Source organism: Nuphar pumila, chromosome 5 (assembly GCF_984573655.1).
Source record: "Nuphar pumila chromosome 5, dmNupPumi1.hap1.1, whole genome shotgun sequence".
Lineage (NCBI taxonomy): Eukaryota > Viridiplantae > Streptophyta > Magnoliopsida > Nymphaeales > Nymphaeaceae > Nuphar > Nuphar pumila.
The window spans coordinates 114,245,090-114,268,556 of NC_143253.1; the positions used below are offsets into that span (position 1 = coordinate 114,245,090).

The 23,467-nt window shown below is 34.7% G+C and overlaps 1 protein-coding gene across 1 annotated transcript in view; it reads right to left on the reverse strand.

Annotated features, from left to right (window-relative positions):
• Positions 1-23,467, reverse strand: part of LOC149838222 (zinc finger CCCH domain-containing protein 55-like) — a 36,798-nt gene that overhangs the window by 12,708 nt on the left and 623 nt on the right. The window contains exon 2 of the mRNA XM_090007628.1: positions 12,703-12,904. Within this exon, the coding sequence (XP_089863754.1) occupies positions 12,703-12,766 (64 nt within the window). The 5' untranslated portion in view covers positions 12,767-12,904. The remainder of the gene's footprint in view (positions 1-12,702; positions 12,905-23,467) is intronic.

Consider the following 23,467-nt stretch of genomic DNA (forward strand, 5'->3'; position numbering starts at 1 on the left):
GGGCAAGTCTCCCGACTGTGTGCATGCAAATATCATCATGAAAGCCACCATGTTTCTTTCCATGCTTTGCAATCCTTGCAGGCCCTACATTAATACTTGGTGAAGTAGAAGCCACTAACATATCATGTTGAGGCTGATTTTCAACCTTATTTGTCAACTGAGACATTACTCATAGCCTTGCACTCTGATAACATAATGTACAGATCATTTAAAGCAGGGTAAGTTTCCCAACTGTCTGCATGCAAATATCATCATCAAAGCCACCATGGTTCCTTCCATGCTCTGCAAGCCTTGCATCGATACTTGGTGAAGTAGAAGCCACTAATACATCATGTTGAGGTTGATTTCCAACTTTGTTTGCCGATTGACATATTAAGCATAATGTCGTGCTCAGATAACATAGTACACAGACCATTTAAAGTAGTGCAAGTCTCCCGACTGTCTGCATACAAATATCATCATCAATAAGAGGACGATCTATGGCAGCTAATTGATCAACAATTGGCTTGATTGACGAAAGCAAGAACCTTCCAATATGCTCCTCTCCTTATGTTCCTACACTCTGCATTAAAGTAATAAAGCTTCAGAGTAGAGATTTGCTCGAACCATTGATAAAGAATGTCTCATAGTTCGCACGGTGAAACACTTGATGGAACCTGAAGGAGCACCTCCTGCAAAAGTGTGGCAATGACGTACGTGACGACATATTAGTCATTCTTCCAGATGATATACTTTAGATTTTTAATGAGGGAAGCTCCCTTATAACCTGTTTCCTTTAATTTCTCTTGGGACATATATTCTTGAGGCATTGAAACAAATCCTTTTAAGATGTCCCATCGGATCATGATTTGATGAATGATTTTTTTTCAAGTATGAAGTTGGTCAAGTCTAGTTTGTCGGTACCAACTGAGTAAGAAAGGAGAAATTGAGGCCAAAAGCTGAACTCAAAAAGGAAGAAGCCATGACAAACACAATAAAACACACCAAGTCAAAGAGAAGCACAAAAAGAATGCAAAACAAAAGATATGTATGCCACCATTCTATTTTTGCTTGGCTCTAGAGGCTAGACATCTGCTTGAAAGGAAGATGTTGCAGTTTACTTTTCTCCCTTTTTTATTAAAGGAGAATGGGTAACGTCTCTTGCTGATGTCAGCACATATTGAGGATGATCTCAGCAGGCATAGATCACAATACAGCCGTAAGACTAGTTTGAGATCTAAAACAGGTATGTTTATGCCTATTTTATATAAAAGAGAATGAAAAATTATAAACTTTGTCAAAGAGGAATATATGTGGTTTCTTTTTTTCATGTTTTAAAGACAACTTGCAAGCCAAGAAAGAAAAAGAGAGGTTGAAATCAATTGAAATAGGCAGGATCTGAAGCAAGACGCTGAAGATAGATGAAACAGGGAGTGAAAGGAAAAGTATACAGAAAAGAAAGAATAAGAAAGAAAAATAGGATGAAAAAAAAAAGGAATAACAATAAACTCAACAAAGAGAATTAAAGATCGTGAAAATCAGGATGTCCAGAAGTGAAATGAAATGGGGATCTTCGAAACACGAGCTTAGATTCACAAGGGCAAGTGTCAAGAATGACACTAAAGCATAACCCTTAAAAAGGGTATAACTGGAAACAAAATAAAAATAAAAATGTATTCTTTATTGATATGAAAAACCAATTGCTTAAGAAGCATTAGAATGAAATACAAGAGGGGCTGCACCCCTTTATATACACAGCTGAAAGAGGACTCAATAGAGCTGTTGGACACAGTCCAACAGCTCTATGCTAGTCAAGTCTGGACAGGACTTGACTAGCAACAGTCATTCTAGTTTAAACTAAACTAGATGACATAAAGACAAAAAATAAAAATAAAGGAAAAAAATTTCAGAAAAGAAAGAAATGAAAATTGTATATATATATATATATATATATATATATATGTGTGTGTGTGTGTACAGTTTTACATTTTAATACTCTCCCTCAAACTTACAGTACAATGAGCGAAAGTTTGTCTAAGAGAAAGTGAAATCGGGGACCAGCGAGAAGCTTTGTAAAGAAGTCTGCTAACTGATATTCTGAAGTGACATATGGCAGATCAATTATCCCGTGTAGATATTTCTCTCTGACGTAGTGACAATCCATTTCGATGTGTTTGGTGCGTTCGTGGAATGTTCTGTTACTGACAATGTAGATCGCACTTTTGTTGTCACAACACATTTGTGAAGCCTTTGTTGCTTCAGCTCCCATGTCAGCAAGCAGTCGTCGGAGCCAAACTACTTTCATGGTCGTGGTTGCCATGGCTCTGTATTCAGCTTCGCTGGATAAGAGAGATACCTTATGTTGCTTTTTACACCTCCACGAGATCAATGATTCCCCTAAAAAGACACAAAAGCCAGTGGTTGAGTGTCTGTTATTGGGATCACCTCCCCAATCAGCATCAGTATATGCAATTAAATCAAGAGAAGAGGAGGAAGATAAGAAAAGTCCTCGTGAAAGAGAGGACTTGATGTATCTGATAATACGCATGACTGCTCCCATATGAACAGAAGTAAAAACATGTTGAAATTGACTTGTTGTGTGAACAACATGTGCTATATCTGGTCTGGTAATGGATAGATAGGAAAGTGCCCTGACAAGTTGTCTGTAAGGAGTAGGGTCTGCAAGAAGTTCTCCATCATCAATCTTCATTTTAACATTAACAACTTCTGAAGTGTCAACTTTCTTATCATCAGTAATATCAGACCTGAAAACAATATCAAAAGCAAATTTAGTCTGAGATAATAAATATCCTCTAGGAGAATAAGCAACTTCAATGCCTAAAAAATATCTCAACAAGCCCAAATCAGTCATTTCAAAATGATATTTAAGAAGTGTTTTGATTGTTTCAACTCCCTGTTTATCGCTTCCGGTGATGATCATATCATCCACATAGAGAAGAAGCACAATGATCCCTGCATCAGAATTCTTAATAAACAAAGCAGTGTCAGTTAAACAGAATTGAAAACCAATATCAATCATAACACGACTAAACCTATCATACCAAGCTTTTGGTGCTTGTTTAAGTCCATAGAGAGCTTTTTCTAAGCGAAGGACTTTATCCTTATGAATACTTAGACCAAGAGGGGGTTCTATATATACTTCTTCAACTAGCTTTACATTTAAAAAAACATTTTTGACATTCATTTGAAAAATAAACCATTTTTTGATAGAAGCTAAGGCAATTAAAGTTCGGACAAAGGTTTCTTCATAATCAATCTCATATTCTTGGGCATAACCTTTGGCTACTAAACGGGCTTTATATCTTTCAAGAGTACCATCACTCTTGGTTTTAATTTTATAAACCCATCGACATCCTATAGTTTTCTTCCCTGGAGGAAGATCTTGAATATTCCATGTAGAAGCCTTTTCAAGTGCATCTAATTCAGCTTTCATGGCTTCTATCCATTTGATATCATTTTTTGCTTGAAAATATGTGGATGGTTCTTCATATGAGTGAATTAATGCAATAATTGCCCTATATGTGGGTGAGAAAGACTCGTATGATACAAACTTTCTTGGAGGCCTCGAGACTCTGGATGATTGTCTAGTTGGAACGTTAGAATATTTTTCAAGTGCACATGGAGGATTAGACTCTTGTCGCCTGGAATATTGAATACTAGTATCTCTATGAACTTCATTTTCAATATTAAGATCAATAATTCTTTGATCATCATCAAAGTTACAGTCAAGGTCATATTCATCAGATTTTGATGTTAGATCTAGCAAAAATGAGTACTTAGTGACATCTTTTAATTTTCTAAAATAAAAAAAGTTCTCCTTTTCAAGAAAGGAAACATTTCTAGACACATATAGTTTATTATTTTTGAAGTCAAAATATCTATAACCTTTCTGGTTTTCAGCATATCCTAAAAAGGCACAGAGAATCGCACGAGAGAAAAGTTTATCATTTTTGTCAGTAAATATGAAACATTTGCACCCAAATATTCTTAGTCTAGAGTAGTCTGAAGAAATGTTCATAAGTTTTTCAATGGGAGTGATATTTTGTAACGAAGAAGATGGCATCCTAATAATGAGATAGGTGGCAGTTAAGGCAACTTTTACCCAAAAGTCTTTCGGGACTTGATTTGCTATTAATAAAGTCCTAGTGGTTTCTATAATATGACGATGTTTTCATTCTGCCAGTCCATTTTGTTGAGGTGTATAAGGACAAGATCTTTGATGTGTGATGCCATGCAATTTAAGATAATTTTAAAAATCTGTGGATAAAAACTCTCCCCCTGAATCTGTGCGAAAAATAGTAATATCATTTTGAAACTTGTTTTTAACCATATTATGAAAAGTTTGAAAGTATGAAAATACTTCAGACTTATGTTTGAGAAAGTACATCTACGTATGTCGGGAGAAATCATCGACAAAAATAACATAATAAACAAATCCTACTTTAGAAATTACTGGTGCAGGATCCCAAACATCCGAGTGTATTAATTCAAGTGGTCTTTAAGAGAAAAAGGTTCTCTTCTGAAATGGTAATCTTTTCATTTTGCCGAGAATACAATCTTTACAATCAAATGATTTAGAGTTACAAAATTTCCCTAGATTTGGAAAATGTTGGATTTTGGCTATATGTGGGTGTCCAAGTCTCTTATGCCACAGTTCCAACTCTATTTTTTGAATATTATAACAAAAAGCTTTCTTCGGCATTTCCAAAAAATCCATGTAATAGAGTCCTCCTTCTCTATGGCCTTCCCCAATCAGCTTGCCTGACTGGCGATCCTGTACCCAACAACCATGAGAAGAAAAAGAAATATTACACTCATAATCAGAAATTTGAGATATAGATAAAAGATTTAAATTTAATTTGGGAACATGTCTAATTTTTGGAATAGAAAATTTCTTTGTTTTATAAATTTTTTCAAAATTTTCTATTCCTTCTATTTCAAGAGAAGTCCCATCAACAATAAAGACCTTTGACACACTTGTTTTATTTTTAACACATTTGGATAGACTTTGATTATTTGGGGTCATATGAAAAGATGCACCAGAGTCAAGGAGCCAAGAAATTTTACCTAGATCAGAAAAAGATGAAGTTGCTGCGTCGGTTGAAGCTTCAGATGAGGAAGAGGCACCTTTGATGAGAGGCTGAAGAATCTCCATTAGTTGGGTCAGGAAAATTGGTGCATCCTGATCTTTAGGCTCCGATCCAGCAATTGCAGCTCTTTTTTCTCCCAGCTCCTTAAGTTTGGGACATTGTGGCTTGTAGTGTCCTGGTTCATGACAGTGATGACAAATAACTTTCTTCTTATCATAGTCACCATTTTGTCGGTTAAAGTGAGGAGGCCTATATGATCGAACATGATTCCCTGGTCTAGACACGGCTAAAACGAAATCATCTTCAATTTTTAAAGAGCCTTTCCGGAGACGATTTTCTTCCATTGTTAACTCTTCAATAGTTTCAACAATAGAAGGAATTTTTTCTCGATAAAGTAGGGCCGATTTAGTGGTTTCAAATTCCGGCCTTAATCCAGTGATAAACTGGTAAAAATGTTCAGCATCGAGTTGTTTCTAACGAAGCTCGATGTCTTCGGCACAATGCCACTTTGGTTCTAAAAGGAAAAGTTCTTCACAAAGTTCGGACAACCCATTGTAATATTCACGAATAGTTTTGTCTCCTTGTGTCATCATTCGAACTTTTTCTTGGAGGTTGCACACGTGTGCAATATCTTTAAGGGAATACATATTCTTAAGGTATTCCCATGCCTTATCGGCATGATCAAATTTGGCAAGACTTGAGCATTTTTTAATGTCAACGCTATTGATAAGCCATGACATTATCTTCGCATGAGATATTCTCCATTCTTTTCATTTCTTCTCGTATGAGGCAATAGCCTTGATTTTCTCTTCTTCCGATAGAGGGACCTCTTTATCTCCCTCCTTTTTAGTAAGAGATAACTTAGGTTCCGAATCGAAACCATCCACAATCCCCCATAAGCCTTTTCCCCATATATGGTGCTTCATGATTGAAGCCCATGTTACATAGTTCGTATCGCTTAGTTTCATAGGCATGATGGTGACTTTATCATTGTCATCCATCGATTATAAGGAGAGAAAGAATAAAGATAGAAGAGAAACAAGAAGAAAAATGAAAAAGAAAGAAGAAAAAAACAATACAACAAGATGTGAAATCTTCCCCAATGAAGTGATAAAACACTTCTCTTCAAGTAGCGAACACTTTTGCAAACGAGCACGGAAACAGAGGCAGTTTTTCCTCAAGATTTAGTACTTCCGCGGCTCTAATACCATGAAATGAAATGGGGATCTTCGAAACACGAGCTTAGATTCACAAGGGCAAGTGTCAAGAATGACACTAAAGCATAACCCTTAAAAAGGGTATAACTGGAAACAAAATAAAAATAAAAATGTATTCTTTATTGATATGAAAAACCAATTGCTTAAGAAGCATTGGAATAAAATACAAGAGGGGCTGCACCCCTTTATATACACAGCTGAAAGAGGACTCAATAGAGCTGTTGGACACAGTCCAACAGCTCTATTGCTAGTCAAGTCTGGACAGGAGTCGACTAGCAACAGTCATTCTAGTTCAAACTGAACTAGATGACATAAAGACAAAAAATAAAAATAAAGAAAAAAAATTACAGAAAAGAAAGAAATGAAAAATGTATTTATATATATATATAATAATATAATATTATTATATATATATATGTACAGTTTTACATTTTAATAAGAAGAACAAGTGCAGTCTTCATCAGAGTGGAACTTACCTCTCGTCCCACTCTCATACCATGTAAGTTTGCCTCGAGGTTCATGTCCTACACATACATGAAAAAATTGAAATAAAACAAGTGCACAATCACAATGCCAACAAAGGGCTACACAAGTGCGCAATCACAATATGGTCTCTAATGGACTGAATACAATCTCACAAAAGAGATAACAAACTTCACAAGAACACAATGTAAAATAAATGTTTTTTGTATTCACAACAAATATGCTCAAAAAGCATACTTAAGAAATTTACAAGAGGCTCTATATAGAGCATAACATACAACGGTAAGAAATATGACCGTTGGGAGCAGTCCAACGATGGGTTGGACTACTTTCCAACAATCCAAAAATAGTTTAAATAAAAAGCAAAAAGAAAAACAAAAGGGACAATACAGTCCCTATTGGACTGTATTTATTACAACATATACAATGACCAAAATACCCTTGATATATATATTTATATATTTATATAATATACATATATCAGGTGTATATATACATATACAATGTATTTTAACACTCCCTCTCAAACTTACGGTGAAATCACCGAAAGTTTGTTGAAGAAAAAACAAAAATCGAGGTAGAAGAAGAGCTTTGGTAAATAAGTCCGCAATATGAAACTCGGACTGAACATATGGTAAAGTAATCGTCTCCTTCAAGTATTCTTCTTGATGTATCAAACTATTTTTAACATGGCACTCATGTGAACAGATGTATGCGCATGTTGAAACTGACTCGCATTATATACTACATGTGCAATATCCGGTCTAGGAATGGATAAGTACATTAGTGACCTAATAAGTTGCCTCTAAGGAGTTGGATCATCTAGTAAAACGCTGTCTTCAGTTCTCATTTTAGTATTTATTACTTAAGGAGTATTAGCATATTTTGTGTTTGTGATTCCCGATCGCGCAACAATATCAACTGCAAACTTTATTTGAGACAAAATGTATCCTCCTGGCGAATATGCTACTTCAATACCTACAAAATATCTCAAAACACCAAAGTCAATCATATCAAGCATAATTTTAATTTCTTCAGTTTCCCTCTGATCATTTCCCGTGATGATCATTTCATTAACATACAAGAGCAAAATGATGAGCAAAATATTTGTAGATCTTACAAAAAGTGCAGTGTCAGTATAATAGGATTTAAATCCAAAATTTATCGTAGTTCCAATAAAATTGATCATACCATGCTTTAAGGGCTTGTTTAAGCCTATGTAAAGTCTTTTGAAGACGAAGAACCATACCATTTACAATAGTCAGACTAGGGAGAGAATTCATGTAAACTTCTTTATTTAAATTTTTATTCAAGAAAATATTTTTGACATCTAATTGATATATAGGTCATTTCCTAATGGATGCTACTGCGGTGATCATGTGGGTAACTGGGGCAAATGTTTCCTCGTAATCTATATCATATTCCTGGAAATATTCTTTTGCAACTAATCTTGCTTTATATCTTTTTAGAAATTTGTCAATATTTGTTTTGACATTAAATACAAATCTACATCCTATTGTCATTTTTTCCTTAGGAAGATATTGGACTTCCCAAGTATGTGCCTTATGTAGAGCATCTAATTCTATTTTTATAGCTTCTACCCATTCTCTTATGTATTTGGCTTCTCTGTAGTTGGATGGTTCATGATATGAGTGGATTGCTGGAAGGCAAGCCTTATAGTTTGGGGAGAAGGATTTATAGGAGACAAACCTATTTGACGGTCTAGGTATTCGTTCAGATCTTCTAACACTAGATTTTTCTACATTTGTTGGTTAACTATACTTCTCAAAAGCACATAGATGCTCTTTATTATCACGTCTACAGTATTGTATAATGTTATGAGTTGGTTCTCTTTCTTCACTGGGTTCATCATTTGACTCAACATTATCATTATCTTCATCATCATTTTCAATGTTGGATTTAGGCAATAAGTCAAACAAGAAGGCATACTCGGATTCTTAGTATTTTCAAGATAAAATCATTTTTCTTTTTCAAGAAATGTTACATTTCTAGATACATAAAGTTTATTATTTTTAGAATCATAGCATCGATAGCCTTTTTTATTCTCAGCATACCCAAGAAAAACATATTCAATAGCTTTAGGAGAGAGTTTGTTGTACTTTTCAAGAAGTACAAAACACTTACATCTGAAAACCCTTAATCTTTTCAAATTGGGTAAAATCTTAAAGAGTTTTTTAATTGGAGATTTGTTTTCTAAAATTTCAAAAGACTTTTTATTTATTAAATAAATTGCGGTGAGGGCGGCTTTGACCCAAAACTTATTTCGAACTTATTTTGAAATAAGTAGAGTCCTAGTAGTTTCAATAATATGACGATATTTTCTTTCGAAAATTTTATTTTGTTGGGGAGTCCTCGGACAAGAGTTTTGATGTAAAATACCATGGGTTTTTAGATATGATTAGAAATCATTTGAAAGAAACTCTCCCCCTTAGTCAGAGCAAAAGGTCTTAATATTTGTTTTGAATTGCTTTTTAAGAAAATTATGAAAAATTTTAAAACACGAAAAAACTTCGAATTTGAGTATAAAGAAGTAGATTCAAGTGTGTCAAATAAAATCATCTATGAATGTAACATAGTATGAATAACCACCTTTTGACGCAACAGGAGCGGGACCCCATATATCCGAATGTACTAATTAAAATTTTTCATTAGTTAAAGAAGTTCTAGACCCAAAAGGTATCATTTGCATTTTTCCAATAATACAATCTTCACATACAAATTCTTTTTCCTAACAAAATTTTTCCAAAAACAGAAAAAAAGATAGTTTGGATACACTTGGATGTCCTAATCTTTTATGCCAAAGATCCAAATTAATTTCTTGAATATGGTTAAAAAAGAGTTTTTAGATAGACATAAAGAGTCCATATAGTAAAGGTTTTCGCTTCTATGGCTTTGCCCAATCAATTTTCCTGACTAGAGATCCTGCACCCAACAAGCCTTAGATAAGAAGAATACTTTACACCTATAATCGAAAATTTGAGAAATCGAGAAAAGATTTAAATCAAGTTTTGTAATAGCCCTAACATTTAAAACAAAGATTTTTTTTGAATCATTATTAAGATTTTCTATATTTTTAACTTTTAAAGTACCATCGGTGGTTGACACACATGAAAAATATGAATTAGTAAAATCGGATAATAGGGACTCATTATAAGAAGCTTTCCAATCCAAAATCCAAGAAGACTTATCCGAAGAGGAAGAAGAAAAGGCGGCGGCATCAGATGTACAAGGAGTGGCTTTTAGTATTTGTCAAAATGGCCTCCGCAATTTGAGCAATTGTCAAATCATTAAAGTTGCTTCATTTCTTTGATTTTTGAGACTCTTCACTTACCGTGGCCACCTTTTTGAGTTAGGGACAATCCGGTCTTATGTGTCCCGATCCTTTACAATAGCGACAAGTAATTTTTTTTTCCTTGTATCTTCTTTTGTATCCTCCCCCATTATATCCTCCGTTAAATTTTTCTCAAAGTGGAGAAGTTTATAAGTTTTTACAAAACTTTCGAGTCTTAATACGACAAGCACCTCATCACTAGACTTGTGCATTCCAAGTCTAATTTTTTCTTGGCATATTTGGGCAAGAGCATCACTTATAAAAGAAATCGAGGGCCTACAAAGTAAAGCGGACCTAACTTGCTCAAATTTTGGTCGAAGACCATATAAGAAAGATAAAAGATTTTCTCTTTCAACTTGTTTTCTTATCTCAATAGCCGAACATTTCCATTTTGGTTCCAGCATAGCCAACTCATCTCCAATAAGAGATAAGAGACCATAAAAATCTATTACGCATGTATCCCCTTGTTTGGTAGTGTGTACCTTGTCTTGCAAATAATATAGTTTAGCCATATCCTTTTGGATGAATGTGCTCTTTAAGAAGATCCATGCATCACATGCTTTTTTGAACTTTATGATGTTAGTTGCAATCTTCAACTTTATGGTATTCATAAACCACGAGAGTATTTGAGCGTTGTTGGCCTCCCAACCTTCAATTTTTTCTTGATATTCTTGCAAAGCCTTCTCCTTTTCATCTTCGGAGAAGACTTTGACTTGATCTTCTTCTCTTCTCGTTAGCTTTAGTTGAGGTTCATTAGTGGTTCCACTAACAAAACCCCAAAGCCTTACCCCTCGATATGGTTTTCTATTGTGGTAGCCCACATCAAGTAGTTGTTTTCTTGAGCTTGTTGGAGATGACAAAGGCGAACTCTTTTTCACCCATTTGAAGAAATAAACTTGTAGTTGAAAAACAAACTTTGAAGACCACCACAAAAAAGTGAGCACACCCAAGATAATTTTCAACAGTCATGATACCATGAAATGAAACAAGAAGTGCACAATCACAACTCCAACAAGGTTACAAACTTCATAAGAACACAATGTAAAATAAATGCTTTTTGTATTCACAACAAATATGCTCCAAAAGAATATTTAAGTACTTTACAAGAGGTTCTATATATAAAGCATCACATACAGCAAAAAGGACTGAGAAGGGAAGCAGGTCAGAAATATGACCGTTGGGAGCAGTGCTTCCCAACAGTCCAAAAACAGTTTAAATAAAAAGAAATAAAAGAAAAACAAAAATGACAATAGTCCCTATTGGACTGTATTTATTACAACATATACAATGACCAAAATACCCCTGATATACGTATATTTATACAATATATGTATATCAGGTGTACATATACATATACAATGTATTTTAACAAAAATGAGGAGAAGAAAAAAGAGGACTTAGCTGCAAAATGTCCCAATAATAGACCAGAGCCAGACATCATATATATATATATATATATATATATATATATATATATATATATATATATCAGAGTCACCTATATTCTTCAAGGTAATTTCTCGCTGAGATTTTTTTCAGAAGATATTTTTAAAAAGTGGGTTTTCTCAGGAAAATCTTAGATGCTTTAAAATTTGAAAAAACATAAATGATAATAAGAAAGAAAAGAAAATGATAGGTTTTATATTATTTTTCTTTCAAAAATATAAAAAACAGGTTTCCAAAGTTTTTAAAATACAAAAGAAACATAAAAATAGAAAAAATGAGCTTAAAATATATAAAACAAGAATTATTTAAAAGAATTGCAAAGATACAGTGATAATATCTTGATATTTTCAAAATATCGGCAATATCGGTGACTATTACCTATATATACATACACAGTGACACACACGCGCAAACTCTCTCTCTCTCTCTCTCTCTTGCAATGACACAAATGCCCTTGTACTAAACAGAATATACATACAGCCCACTTGAATGACCAGAATGCCCTCAATTTACAACACATAGTAAAGTACATACAATCCATTGGGTGCATCAGATCAAATATCGGATCCTCAACAGATCGTGAATTCATAGAAACAGACTTAAGATTATTTTATTTTAGCTCAAATGCGGAGATCTTTTGCTGGGGGTGAGTCCACATGCAAACCATGGTTGCAGAATATTATATTAGACATAGAAACCTAAAATTATTGTACTACAGTAATTTTAAAATGGTGTTATAACAAGGCACAACAGTCAACTCATTCTCATATGTGTTTAGAAGACATACACAATCCTTTAATATTTTCCAATAAACAAGACCTTATTTATTATTAATTAATCATTCTGGTCATTCTGCTCAAATAAAATAAGCAATGATAAGGTCAAAGATGATTCATACTAATCAAGACAACCAAGTGGAGCTGCCATGGCTGAGGAGTGTTCAGGGATTAACAAAGAAGAGCAAGACTCTTCAATCTGCCACAATTTTATAAATGTGGAGCCTTTTTTTTCCAGCATTACCATGCATGATGAAATTATTTTCAAGAATGAAAGATAGCAGCAACTCCTCAGAGGAAGGAGTCCTATTTCACAGAAAAGATGAAAAATCACTTACCAGTTTCTCCAGGCGACTTGAGAAGTGATTCTTTTCCACCTAGAAATGATAAATTTTCCTCCATTTCCACAGCAGGGTATGCATCTGGAAAACTAAGCCCCCAGTTTTTTCTAATCTATGAAGTAACTTGTCAAAAATTCCGTCCAGCAGAAAGTTGAAATCTAGGGCGTCTTTCACTGGTAATTAGCAGAAAAAAAGAGTTCTGGGATAACAAGGAAAACAACAAAATGGATAGCAAAGATCAGTCTATGGCAACTATCAAATAGCATTTTAAAATTACCCATTAACTGAAGTAATAAAAAGCACATGACTAAGATGGTCTGGTTGAAGTGAAAGGATATAACCACTAATAAGCGATATGACAAAAAGGGCACATTAACACATAAAAGCATATTTGAATATTTCTACGGTAGGGATCACAATCTTATGACTCTTTATTGCATGTGGTAAACCAACTCAGCTCACCCTCTAGGGGTAAATTCTAAACCCTGAGTAACTTTTTAAGAATTAAGAAGACATCAACCACTTGCACTAGACTTGATCAAGTTGCTCAATCGACAATACTCATTCAAGAGGCTTTTTTGGCAAGTCTCGCATATGACTTCCCAAGGAAAATACGATATATATAGTAAAATATTACCCTAGGTTCAAATACAACTGGTATTCTTCTTTTATATTCTTCAAGTTGGACTGGCATCTACCTATACCACATGAAGTTGGATATGAAATTAACCTTATGGCAGCAAGTGATGACACGTTTCTTTTTATGGAGTTTTGGAGGTTTTCCTCTAAAATTCTTGATTCCATGAGATAATGGAGCATAAATCTGGGTCACTAGAATGTGTTAACTGGAAATAAGTGAACCGGAGTGTGAACTAGACATTTCTAAGACTTTTTTTAAAAATCCAACCCTGCAGATGCATTTGGCGTGGTCCATTTGCTAGGAATCGACTGTTGGATTGTATTTTTGATGAAAATATGCAGTTTTTGGATGATTCAATATTTGCAAAAAATTTGAGCCATTGATTTTCAGGCCTTAAAAGATCATTCTTACGCATAGTAATTGGATGATCCCAGAGTCATTTTCTATACAACCAAGCATCTAGATCACATCCACGTAATGAAATGGGCGAAAGATAAATACGAGCCTACTAAGGGCATACAAAAGTACAATTCAATGTGCACAATCACAAGTTCACTAAGGACAATGCAAAGAGCTTACAAGGGCTTACAACAAACATAAAAAGATATGTGATTTTATTGATAATATGCTTAGCAAAAAGCATGAAAAGAATGGGGACAGTGTCCCTATTTATACACCTCAATACAAGAAGCAAGAAGCCTTGGAAGCTCCCATAGAGTCATTGGGAGCTATCCCAACCAATGTTGTTTGTATCGTAGTGTATCATTCAATATGTATCGTAACTTTTTAGAAAAATGATGATACACACTCATATCGCAATACGAGTGTGTATCGTGCATGCGATACAAGGAGTATCGTACGATACGGTGTTGGTGCACTTTAAAAAGGGCCTAAATGTAATTTTTCTTTTTGGGTTTTAAATACCTCTTAAGGGCCCACTCCCTCATTTGCGTAGAGAACATTAGAGGGATATAAAATGTAGTCTTTCTTATATATATATATATATAGAAAGATACATATACATATATATATGTATATGTATCTATCTAAGTATATATAAATATATATCTCAAACCCGATAAGGGTATTTATGTAATTTCACATATTTTACGCATATTCTTACTTAAGAATATGATTGTACATTTTTTACAATTTCTTTTGTTGTATTTTTATTTTTGTCTTTTTCTTCTTTTTTCTTTTTAGTTGATGTGACATGTGGGGGCTCCCAATGCACATGTTGGAGCCCCCTCCAACGATTAGAATTCTAACCGTTGGAGGGGCTCCAACATGTGTATTGGAGCCCCCCCAAGTCTCCATGCTCTTATAAATAGGGGTGACCCCCTTTAGGTTTTTCTACACTTTTGTAAAGCCCCCTTTTGGGACCCAAGATATTGAAGTTGATATTTTTTATGTTTGTGCATTTGTATATGTGCCTTTGTGCACTTGTGAGAGTACTCCTTTTGTGCACACTTTGTGTTCCTAGTATTGTGTTTATACACAAAATCTCTTTTTATAGAGATTTTCACAATTCACGCACCCTAGGAGTTGCAAGTGTGATTTGGGGGCCAATCCGTGCACAAGGGAAAGGACTTTTGTGTTTGCTCAAGAGTGCATTTTCACCCAATTTTCACTCAAGGAAGTGAGATAAGGTAAAAACTCATTGTTCTTCGGTTCATTTGTGTATGCAGTGTGATTGAAGTTGAAGGAGGGCAAGCTTCTTTCTTTTTTAATGCTTTTAGAAAATATTACTTTTAATTTTTTTACCCTTAATCCCATTTTTGTGCCTTTAGAACTCAAAATTTGTTTTGAAGTGTACTATTGAGCATTGTTTTACATCTTTGTAATGATTAGATTTAGTAGTTCGTGCTCTAGGAGGTCGATGAAGGGTGAAGGTCTTAGATGATGCCTCTCAAAAGATCCTGCATTGAAATATTGTACACCAGTTGACTTGGAGATGTGTTTGAAAGGAATAGTGAAGTGTAACTTTTGCAGTTTTATAATACATAGAGGATATTATAGATTTAAATGTCATATGAGCATAGAAACTTCATCACGAAATTATGTATACATTGTATTCCTACTGATATTCGCGTTGAGCTTCTTACTAGTCTTATAGAAAATGATAAAATAAAGGCACGAATACGTGCAACATTCAAAGAAGAGAAATTGTCAGAGGTGATCCCTGATTCAGAAGGTGAAAATGACTCATTATCATCTCAAGTCACTGAACGATGCAATAAATGAAGAAATTCATTGAGTTGAAGTTTAACACTGAAGATAAATTTTTTTATTATATGTTTTTGAACTCTAGCTTTATGCCTTTCCCTTAGCATGACATTTTGTAACTAAAAAATGTAACTTTAACTTTTACAATGAGTTATGAAAACCTTTTAGCTTTTGAATGTATCATTATTTTGTATCTTTCTAAAGTTCCATCACCCTTGGTTTTTACCTTGAATACTCATCTACAACCTATGGTTTTCTTTCCTAAAGGCAAAGTAAAAATTCTCATGTCTGAGCTTTCTTAAGGGCATCTAATTCTACATTCAAAACCTCAATCCAAAGGGAAAAAAATTTAGCTTCACTGTAATGAGATGGTTAATGATAAGAATATAGTGATATTAAGCAAGCTATATAGTTTGGGGACAAGGAGTCATAAGATACAAACCTATTAGCTGAAATGGAAGTAGGGATGGCAGTGGACCGAGGAGGATGCAGGGGACAAGGTCTCCACCCCTGCCCCGCCCCAAAATTCTACCCTCCATCCCTGCATGGGTTTTGATTTTAACCTTCAACCCCGTTTCATGTCCTCCATCCTCGGTCCAAATGGGGAGAGGATGGGTAGGGCCCCGATTCTCCGGGGTCCACTGCCATCCCTAAAGGTATTTTAGTTATTTTACTAACGGGGATCGGGGATAGGGATGGGGATGGGAGGGTTGAGGCATAAGTCCATTCCCACCTCCATCCCAGCACGGTTTTTTATTTTAAACTACATCCCCGTTTATTGTCCTCCATCCCCCGTCCAAACGGGGTGAAGCGGGGCGGGGGCCCATTTTCCCCCGGTCCACAGCCATCCCTAAATGAAAGAACGACTAGATCTTCTAAGACTGGATTCTTCTATAGGGGAATCATGATAAATCTCTAAATTACTAAGGTCTCTTTAGGAGGAGTATTTTTCTAATGCATTTCGAGGAGTTTTTTGCTCAGGACAGGTATAAACACTTATATCTTTAGTAGGTCTTTCATCTATTATATCATTATCTTTAGTAGAACTATCACAAGGTTCTACACTTTCATCATTAGGATGACTATCACTAATAACTTCATTATTAAATGACTTATCACAATTAGAATCATCATTTCTTAGAAAGAGATCAAATAAAAATGTATAGTCTACTTCCTCTTTTCTATTGTCATTATCAAAACCATTTTCATTTTCTAAGAAGTCACCTTTAGAGACATAAAATTTGTTATTTTTTAAATCAAAACATTTATAACCCTTTGGACTTTTCCCATATCCAATGAAAACACATTCAATAGCTTTTGAAGATAATTTATCTCTTTTATATAGGAGTACAAATCGTTTACAAAAAAAAAATGTAATCGTTTGAAGTCGAGTGTCATCTTAAACAATTTTTCACAAGGAGAAATATTTTGTAAAGATGATGATGGCATTCAATTTATCAAATAAGTTGAAGTTAGAATTGCCTCAGCTCAAAAAGATTTTGGAAAATCTTTATAAATAAGAAGGGTCCTAGCGATTTCCATAATATGTCTATTTTCTTTCAACTAACCAATGTTGTTGAGGAGTTTTAGGACAAGATCTTTGATGACAAATTTTATTTTGTTTTAAATAATTTGAAATTCATTGAATAAATATTCTCCACCCGAATCGAATCTATGAAAATGTTGCTTTGAAGTCAATTTTTGACTATCATATGAAATTCTTTAAAGAAAGAAAATACATTTGATTTTAAATTGAGAAAGTAGACCCATACATATCTAGTAAAATCATCAATAAATGTAACATAATATGAATAACCTCATTTCGATATGACCGGAGAAGGACCTTAAACATCCGAATGCACCAACTCAAAAGGTCTTTTAGAAATGAAGGTTCTATTTAAAAATGGAATATATTTTATTTTGCCAAGTATAAAATCTTTGCACACATCTTTTTCATTACAAAATTTTTCCATAAAAGGGAAAAGATACATCTCAAAATAGCTTGGATATCCAAGTCTTTTATGTCAAGTTTCAATATCATTATCTTGGGCATAACTACAAAACGATTTTGAAGGAGATAAAGAATCTACGAAATAGAGATCTCCCCTCCTATGGCCTTGCCCAATCTATTTCTCAAACCGAAGATCCTGCACAAAGCAACCTTTAGATAAAAAGGAGATTTTACACCAATGATCAGAAATTTGAAAGACAAAAAAAAAAAATTAACTTAGGAACAACTCTAATTTTTTGAACAAAAAAGTTTTTAGAGTTTTTAGAATCTAAATTTTCAATACTTTTAATTTTTAAAGATGTTTCATCGGCGGTAGAAAACACGAGATAAATTTGGGTTAGTGGCTTAGTGCATATATCGAATAAGGCATTCTCATGTGAGGTCATATAAAAGGAAGCTCCCGAGTCAAGAATCCATGAGTAATAATCAGGATAAGAAGAAGAAGCAATGGCGACACTCGAGGTAGAAGATGAAGGTTTGAGCATTTGGTGTAGTGCCATAGTTAGTTGACAAAGAGTGTCTTTTAGTTCACCTCCACTTTTGCCTTCTTCCTCCTTTGGTGTGAATTCTTCTACGAAAGCCACCATGTTTCTAAGTTTTGGACAAAACAGTCTAATATGACCCGACTTATTACAAAAATGACAAAAAACCCTTTTTTATCCTCCATAGTTGTTGTTCCAAGACCCATTTTGCCTCCCAATTTATGGAGGTCTTACATTGTTGTCAGGCTTAGACACAACCAACAGTTCCATGTCAACACGAGTTTCTTATTGACATACTTGGCAACCACATCTTTTAAAGAAAGTAAAGATGTTATATGAAGGAGAGAATATCTTGTTCAAATTCCGATCGTAATCCATACAAAAATTGAAAAAATTGCTCTCTTTCCATTTGTTCCTGCCTAAGTTTCACATCTTCGGTGGTCACCCACATAGGCTCTAAAAGTACCAATTCATCCCATAGAGAGGATAAGGCACTAAAAAATTCATGGACATTCATGTCCCCTTGCTTGGTTCTAATTTTTTATTGCAAGATCTTTTTTATTGTACACGTCTTTCATGAACAACCAAGCTTCATTTGCCATTCTAAAATTGGCAATATTAGTACCATTTTTTATTTCAATACTATTCATAAACCATGCAAAAATCTTAGCATAATTACTCTCTCAATCTTCTACTTTTGATTGATGATCTTCAATAGCCTTAGTTTGAGCATCTCCTTTTAGAGCCTTTTCTTAACCTCCTAGTTTGGTGAGCTTGGTCATGCTCCATTTTGAATGAGAAAGAGGTAGAAAGAGAAAAGTGTGGAAGAATATGTCCACTTGCAAGCACCATGAACGCACAAACACTTTTGGATGCTTTCTCACAAACACGAACACTCTTTGGCCACGCTCCACAAGACCAACAGCACTATGGCTTTGGTACCATGTAATGAAATGAGCTGAAGATAAATACGAGTCAATTAAGGGCATACAAAAGCAAAATTCAAAGTGCACAATCACAAGTCCACTAGGGACAATACAAAGAGCCTACAAGGGCTTACAACAAACATAAAAAAAACATGGGATTTTATCGATAATATGCTTAGCAAAAAGCGTGAAAAGAATGGGGACAAGGTGTCCCGATTTATAGATATCAATAGAAAAAGCAAGGAGCCTTGGGAGCTCCCATAGAGATGTTGGGAGATCCCAACAGATATATTTATAGCCGACTAGCCGTTGGGAGCTATCCCAATCCCAAGTTCCAACAACTCTACGATAGTTTACCATAGAGCCCCTCTACACTTTAATAATTACAATAATATAAAAAACAAAAAATTAAACTAACTAAACTGTCCCTATAGGACAGACTTAGTTACAAGAGATGAAATGACCAAAATGCTCATGTTGGGCATTACTTATTACAACAGAAAATATATAATATTCATTATATTAAGAATATATATATACATACTTTAGCAATCCATATGGTGAAATTTAAGAAAAAAAACCCACGAAAACCTGGGTTCATACTTCAGTTCACATATTTCCAGTTAACATATTCTAGTGGCCCATATATATAGGGTTAACATTTGCTCATGTCGGTGTTACCTAGATACAAATGAGTTTTCTTTTTTTATTGTTTTTCATGAAACTAACCTTACAAATGTAATCTACATGCTTAAGTTAGTGGAGGTTGGCTCTTAGATCGTTCTATTACGACATGTAGGCACAATTTTATGAGACTTCAAAAATCAACGGCATACAATGTGCAATATTTTCCTAGCTCATAAAATTGTGTTTTTTTCGTCGAAAACACATTATCCAAAAGCTGGTTCCTAGCATTTGGACCACATTGAATCCATCCATGAGGTCGGATTGGGTCAATACGAATACAGCCTACGCATATGATTTTCAGTTCATTCGGACAGTCCGGTCGACATTAGCAAATGTTAACCCATATATATAGGGTGAATGTGTGCCACCCTCGTGGGTAAGGAATCCCTCAATGAAAAAGTGTAATATCTTTAATTTTTTATGTTTTTTGCATATCTAACCCTCCAAATGTGATCTACATGTTTGGGTTAGTAGAAATTGGTGCTTGGATCTTATTCCAACACGTATCTAAGATTTTGCAGGGGTTGAAAAATCAATGACATACAATGTATCAAATTTTCAGCCCTCATAAAATTGTATTTTTATGCAAACAAAATATGATCCAAGAGTCAATTCTTACTATTTTGACCATGCTGAACACATCCATGGGGTTAGATTTGGTCAAAACCTCTCACTATGAGTTGCAACTAGGAGGTTACCCACGAGGGTACCAAATACTCTCCCCCCCCCATATATATATATATAGTCACTTGTATTGTTAAAGGTAATTTATCAGAGAGATTTTCAAAAGTTGATAAAACTCGGGAATATCTTGGCAATATATAAAAAATTAAATAAAAATTCTAAAAAATAAGTAAAAATACAAAAAATAGAAAAATGAAAGAAGCAATCCCTTCCTTCCTTTCATTCCTTCTTTTCCTTTCCTTCTTCCCCTCTCTTTTTTCCTTTCTTTTCTTCCTTCTTTCCTTTCTTCCCTTTCTTCTTTCCTTTCCTTCCTTCTTCCTTTCTTCTCTTCCTTTCCTTCCTTTCTTCCTTTCTTCCCTTCCTTTCCTTTTCCTTTCCTTCTTCCCCTCCCTTCCTTTCTTCTCTTCCTTCTTTACTTTCCTTCCTTTCTTCCCTTTCTTCTCTTCCTTCTTTCCTTTCATTCCTTCCTTTCTTTCTTCACTTTCTTCTTGTCCTTCATTTCTTTCCTTTCCTTCTTTTTCTTCCTTCCTTTCCTTCCTTTCTTTCTTCTCTTCCTTCTTTCCTTTCCTTTCCTTCCTTCCTTCCTTCCCACCTTCCTTAACTTTCTATAGCAATATTATCGTGATATTATAGCGAGAAATATAACTTGCCGATATATTGAAAATATCAGGGTATATTGCCGATAATATTGGCTGCCTTGAAATAGCTAATAATATTGCGATATTTTCAATATATCGATGATTTCATAGACAGTGGAGAGAGAGAGAAGACAATGAATAGAAAATAAAAAGATAATGAATCTAATACCTTAACATCTACTCCTAGAGGAGTGGGACGAGCGTTGGAATTAAAGAGCGAACGGTGGTTTAGGTTTTTAAAAGTTACAAAGTAGAACATTTATTAAGAGACATAAAATTTAAAATAATGTAACTAAAAAAGACTGAATAAAGGTAAATAGATGTTCTTTGTATGTGAGTGTTTCTTTTCTATTAGAGCATTTCCCACAATCATCCCTACCTTATAGACAATACCCAAAAAACATCCCTACCTTATTTGATTTTCCAAAATCGTTCTTACATGTCAAAATGATGGGACAAATGCACTCTTCCATCATGTGACATCCAGTTACCTTAAGGATGGCTTTGCCATGGTCAGCAAAAAGGGAGGGATGATTTTTGAAAATGGGATAAAGGAAGGATGATTTTGGATTTGCCTTATAAGGGAGGGACAATTATGGATTCTCTCTTTTCATTAATATTTGCCAAAGGCACATTGTCAAGCATTTTATTACATTTTTCCACTACAATCCTTCATGTCTACAAATAGTAGTACTGGCCCTAAATGTACATATGCACATACACACACATGGACAAATGGGTGCTGTTGAGGTCCAAGTTCACCACATCCTTTTGCCCATAATAAATCTAAAAATGACATAACTATTTCTTTCACAAATTACAAAATTTCTAAAAGACACTCATTTTCCACTGATATTAAAAAAAAAACTAACTTTTCAGGGTTTCTAAAAAACACATAATTTTCTTCTTAAATAATTGGAAAGGCCCAAAGCTGCTATCCATGAAGCTCTTGTCCAACATACACAAGATCAATCCTTCACCATGAAGCTTCAAAGATCCTCCATGTTATTATATTGATTTTTTTTTGCTTTTAAGTTTTTAACCATTTGATAAGGTGATGCTGTATAAGGGATTTAGTAACATAATAAAAAACTAGTCATTAATTTTTTGGAACAACTAAAAGTCCAGAAGATATTTTAAGCTTTCTTTCATCAATTTTGTCCTTTAATTCATGTGGATCTTAATTCTTACATGATGGTTTTTTATTTAAATTTTACTCTCCTTAATTTTTATAATTTGTTTGATTAAAGATTTTGTTCAGGTATACTGGCTACTACCTTTGTTATTTATTCAATTAGGATTTAAGAAAAGAGATGGATTATACATGAAAATGCTAAACATGTAGATTAATGATAATTTTAGCATATTAATCATGATTTATTGGATGGCTAATTAATCATGATTAGCTGATAGTTGACCTGCCAAGGTTGACAAATTTTTTCAGTTTAATCATATGATTTGCCAAGGAAAATCATTCCCGATTAATTGCCGAGAAGGAGAGATAATATGCTAGTTAACGCCCGTGTTAAGGTTATAGAAGTAAACAACTCCGCATGCACTCAAACACACACAAAGTTTTAAACCCCAACACCAACTTAGCCTAATAATCCAATGACCCGATTAGGTTGTTGGCCTTATGCCAAGATCAAATCCAATCTGATCTAAATTGTATCTGGTTGTACATTGCTTTAGAGTATGTGATCCAACTTGTTTCACGTACTAGCATAAATCCGTGGTGCAGGAGGAAATAGAAAAGACGCTTTTGAGAGTACAGTGATGCCTCTATGACTAAACAAACACAAAAAATACAAACCAAATAATACAAAATGGATTGCAAGTAACTTCAACAATTGAAGGGAAAGCTAAAAAATGTGGAATCCTGTTGATATATAACAATTTTCCATATGTAACATATTAAAGTTAAAAGGCCCAAAATCAAATACCTTAGGGATGGCAGCGGACTGGGGGGAAACAGGGTCCCGCCCCGTTTGGACTGGGGATGGAGGACATAAAACGGGGATGGGGGCGGGGATGGAGGTTAAAATCAAAACTGGTGCGGGGATGGACTTACACTTTCCCCCGCCTCGCACCGTCCCCATCCTGATCCCCACCTTGCCCTGCCCCGCCCCGTCCCCAATCCTTCTTTAGGAATGGCAATGGACCTAGGAGAAACGGGGCCCCGTCCGATCTCGCCCCGTTTGGACAGGGGATGGAGGTTAAAATCAAAACCCTTGAAGGGATGGAGGGCAGGATTTTGAGACGGGTATGGGGTGGAGACCTTGTCCACCCACCGGTCCACTGTTATCCCTAAAATACCTCCTAATTGATTTACCTGCCAATCTTGACAACAGCAAATAGGCTTTTAACTCCTCCAGACTAGCTATCCCTCTCAAATCAAATTCTCTAGTCATAACTTTCAAGACAAACAACTAAAGTTTCATATATTGTTGTTTCAAGACCAAAGTAAG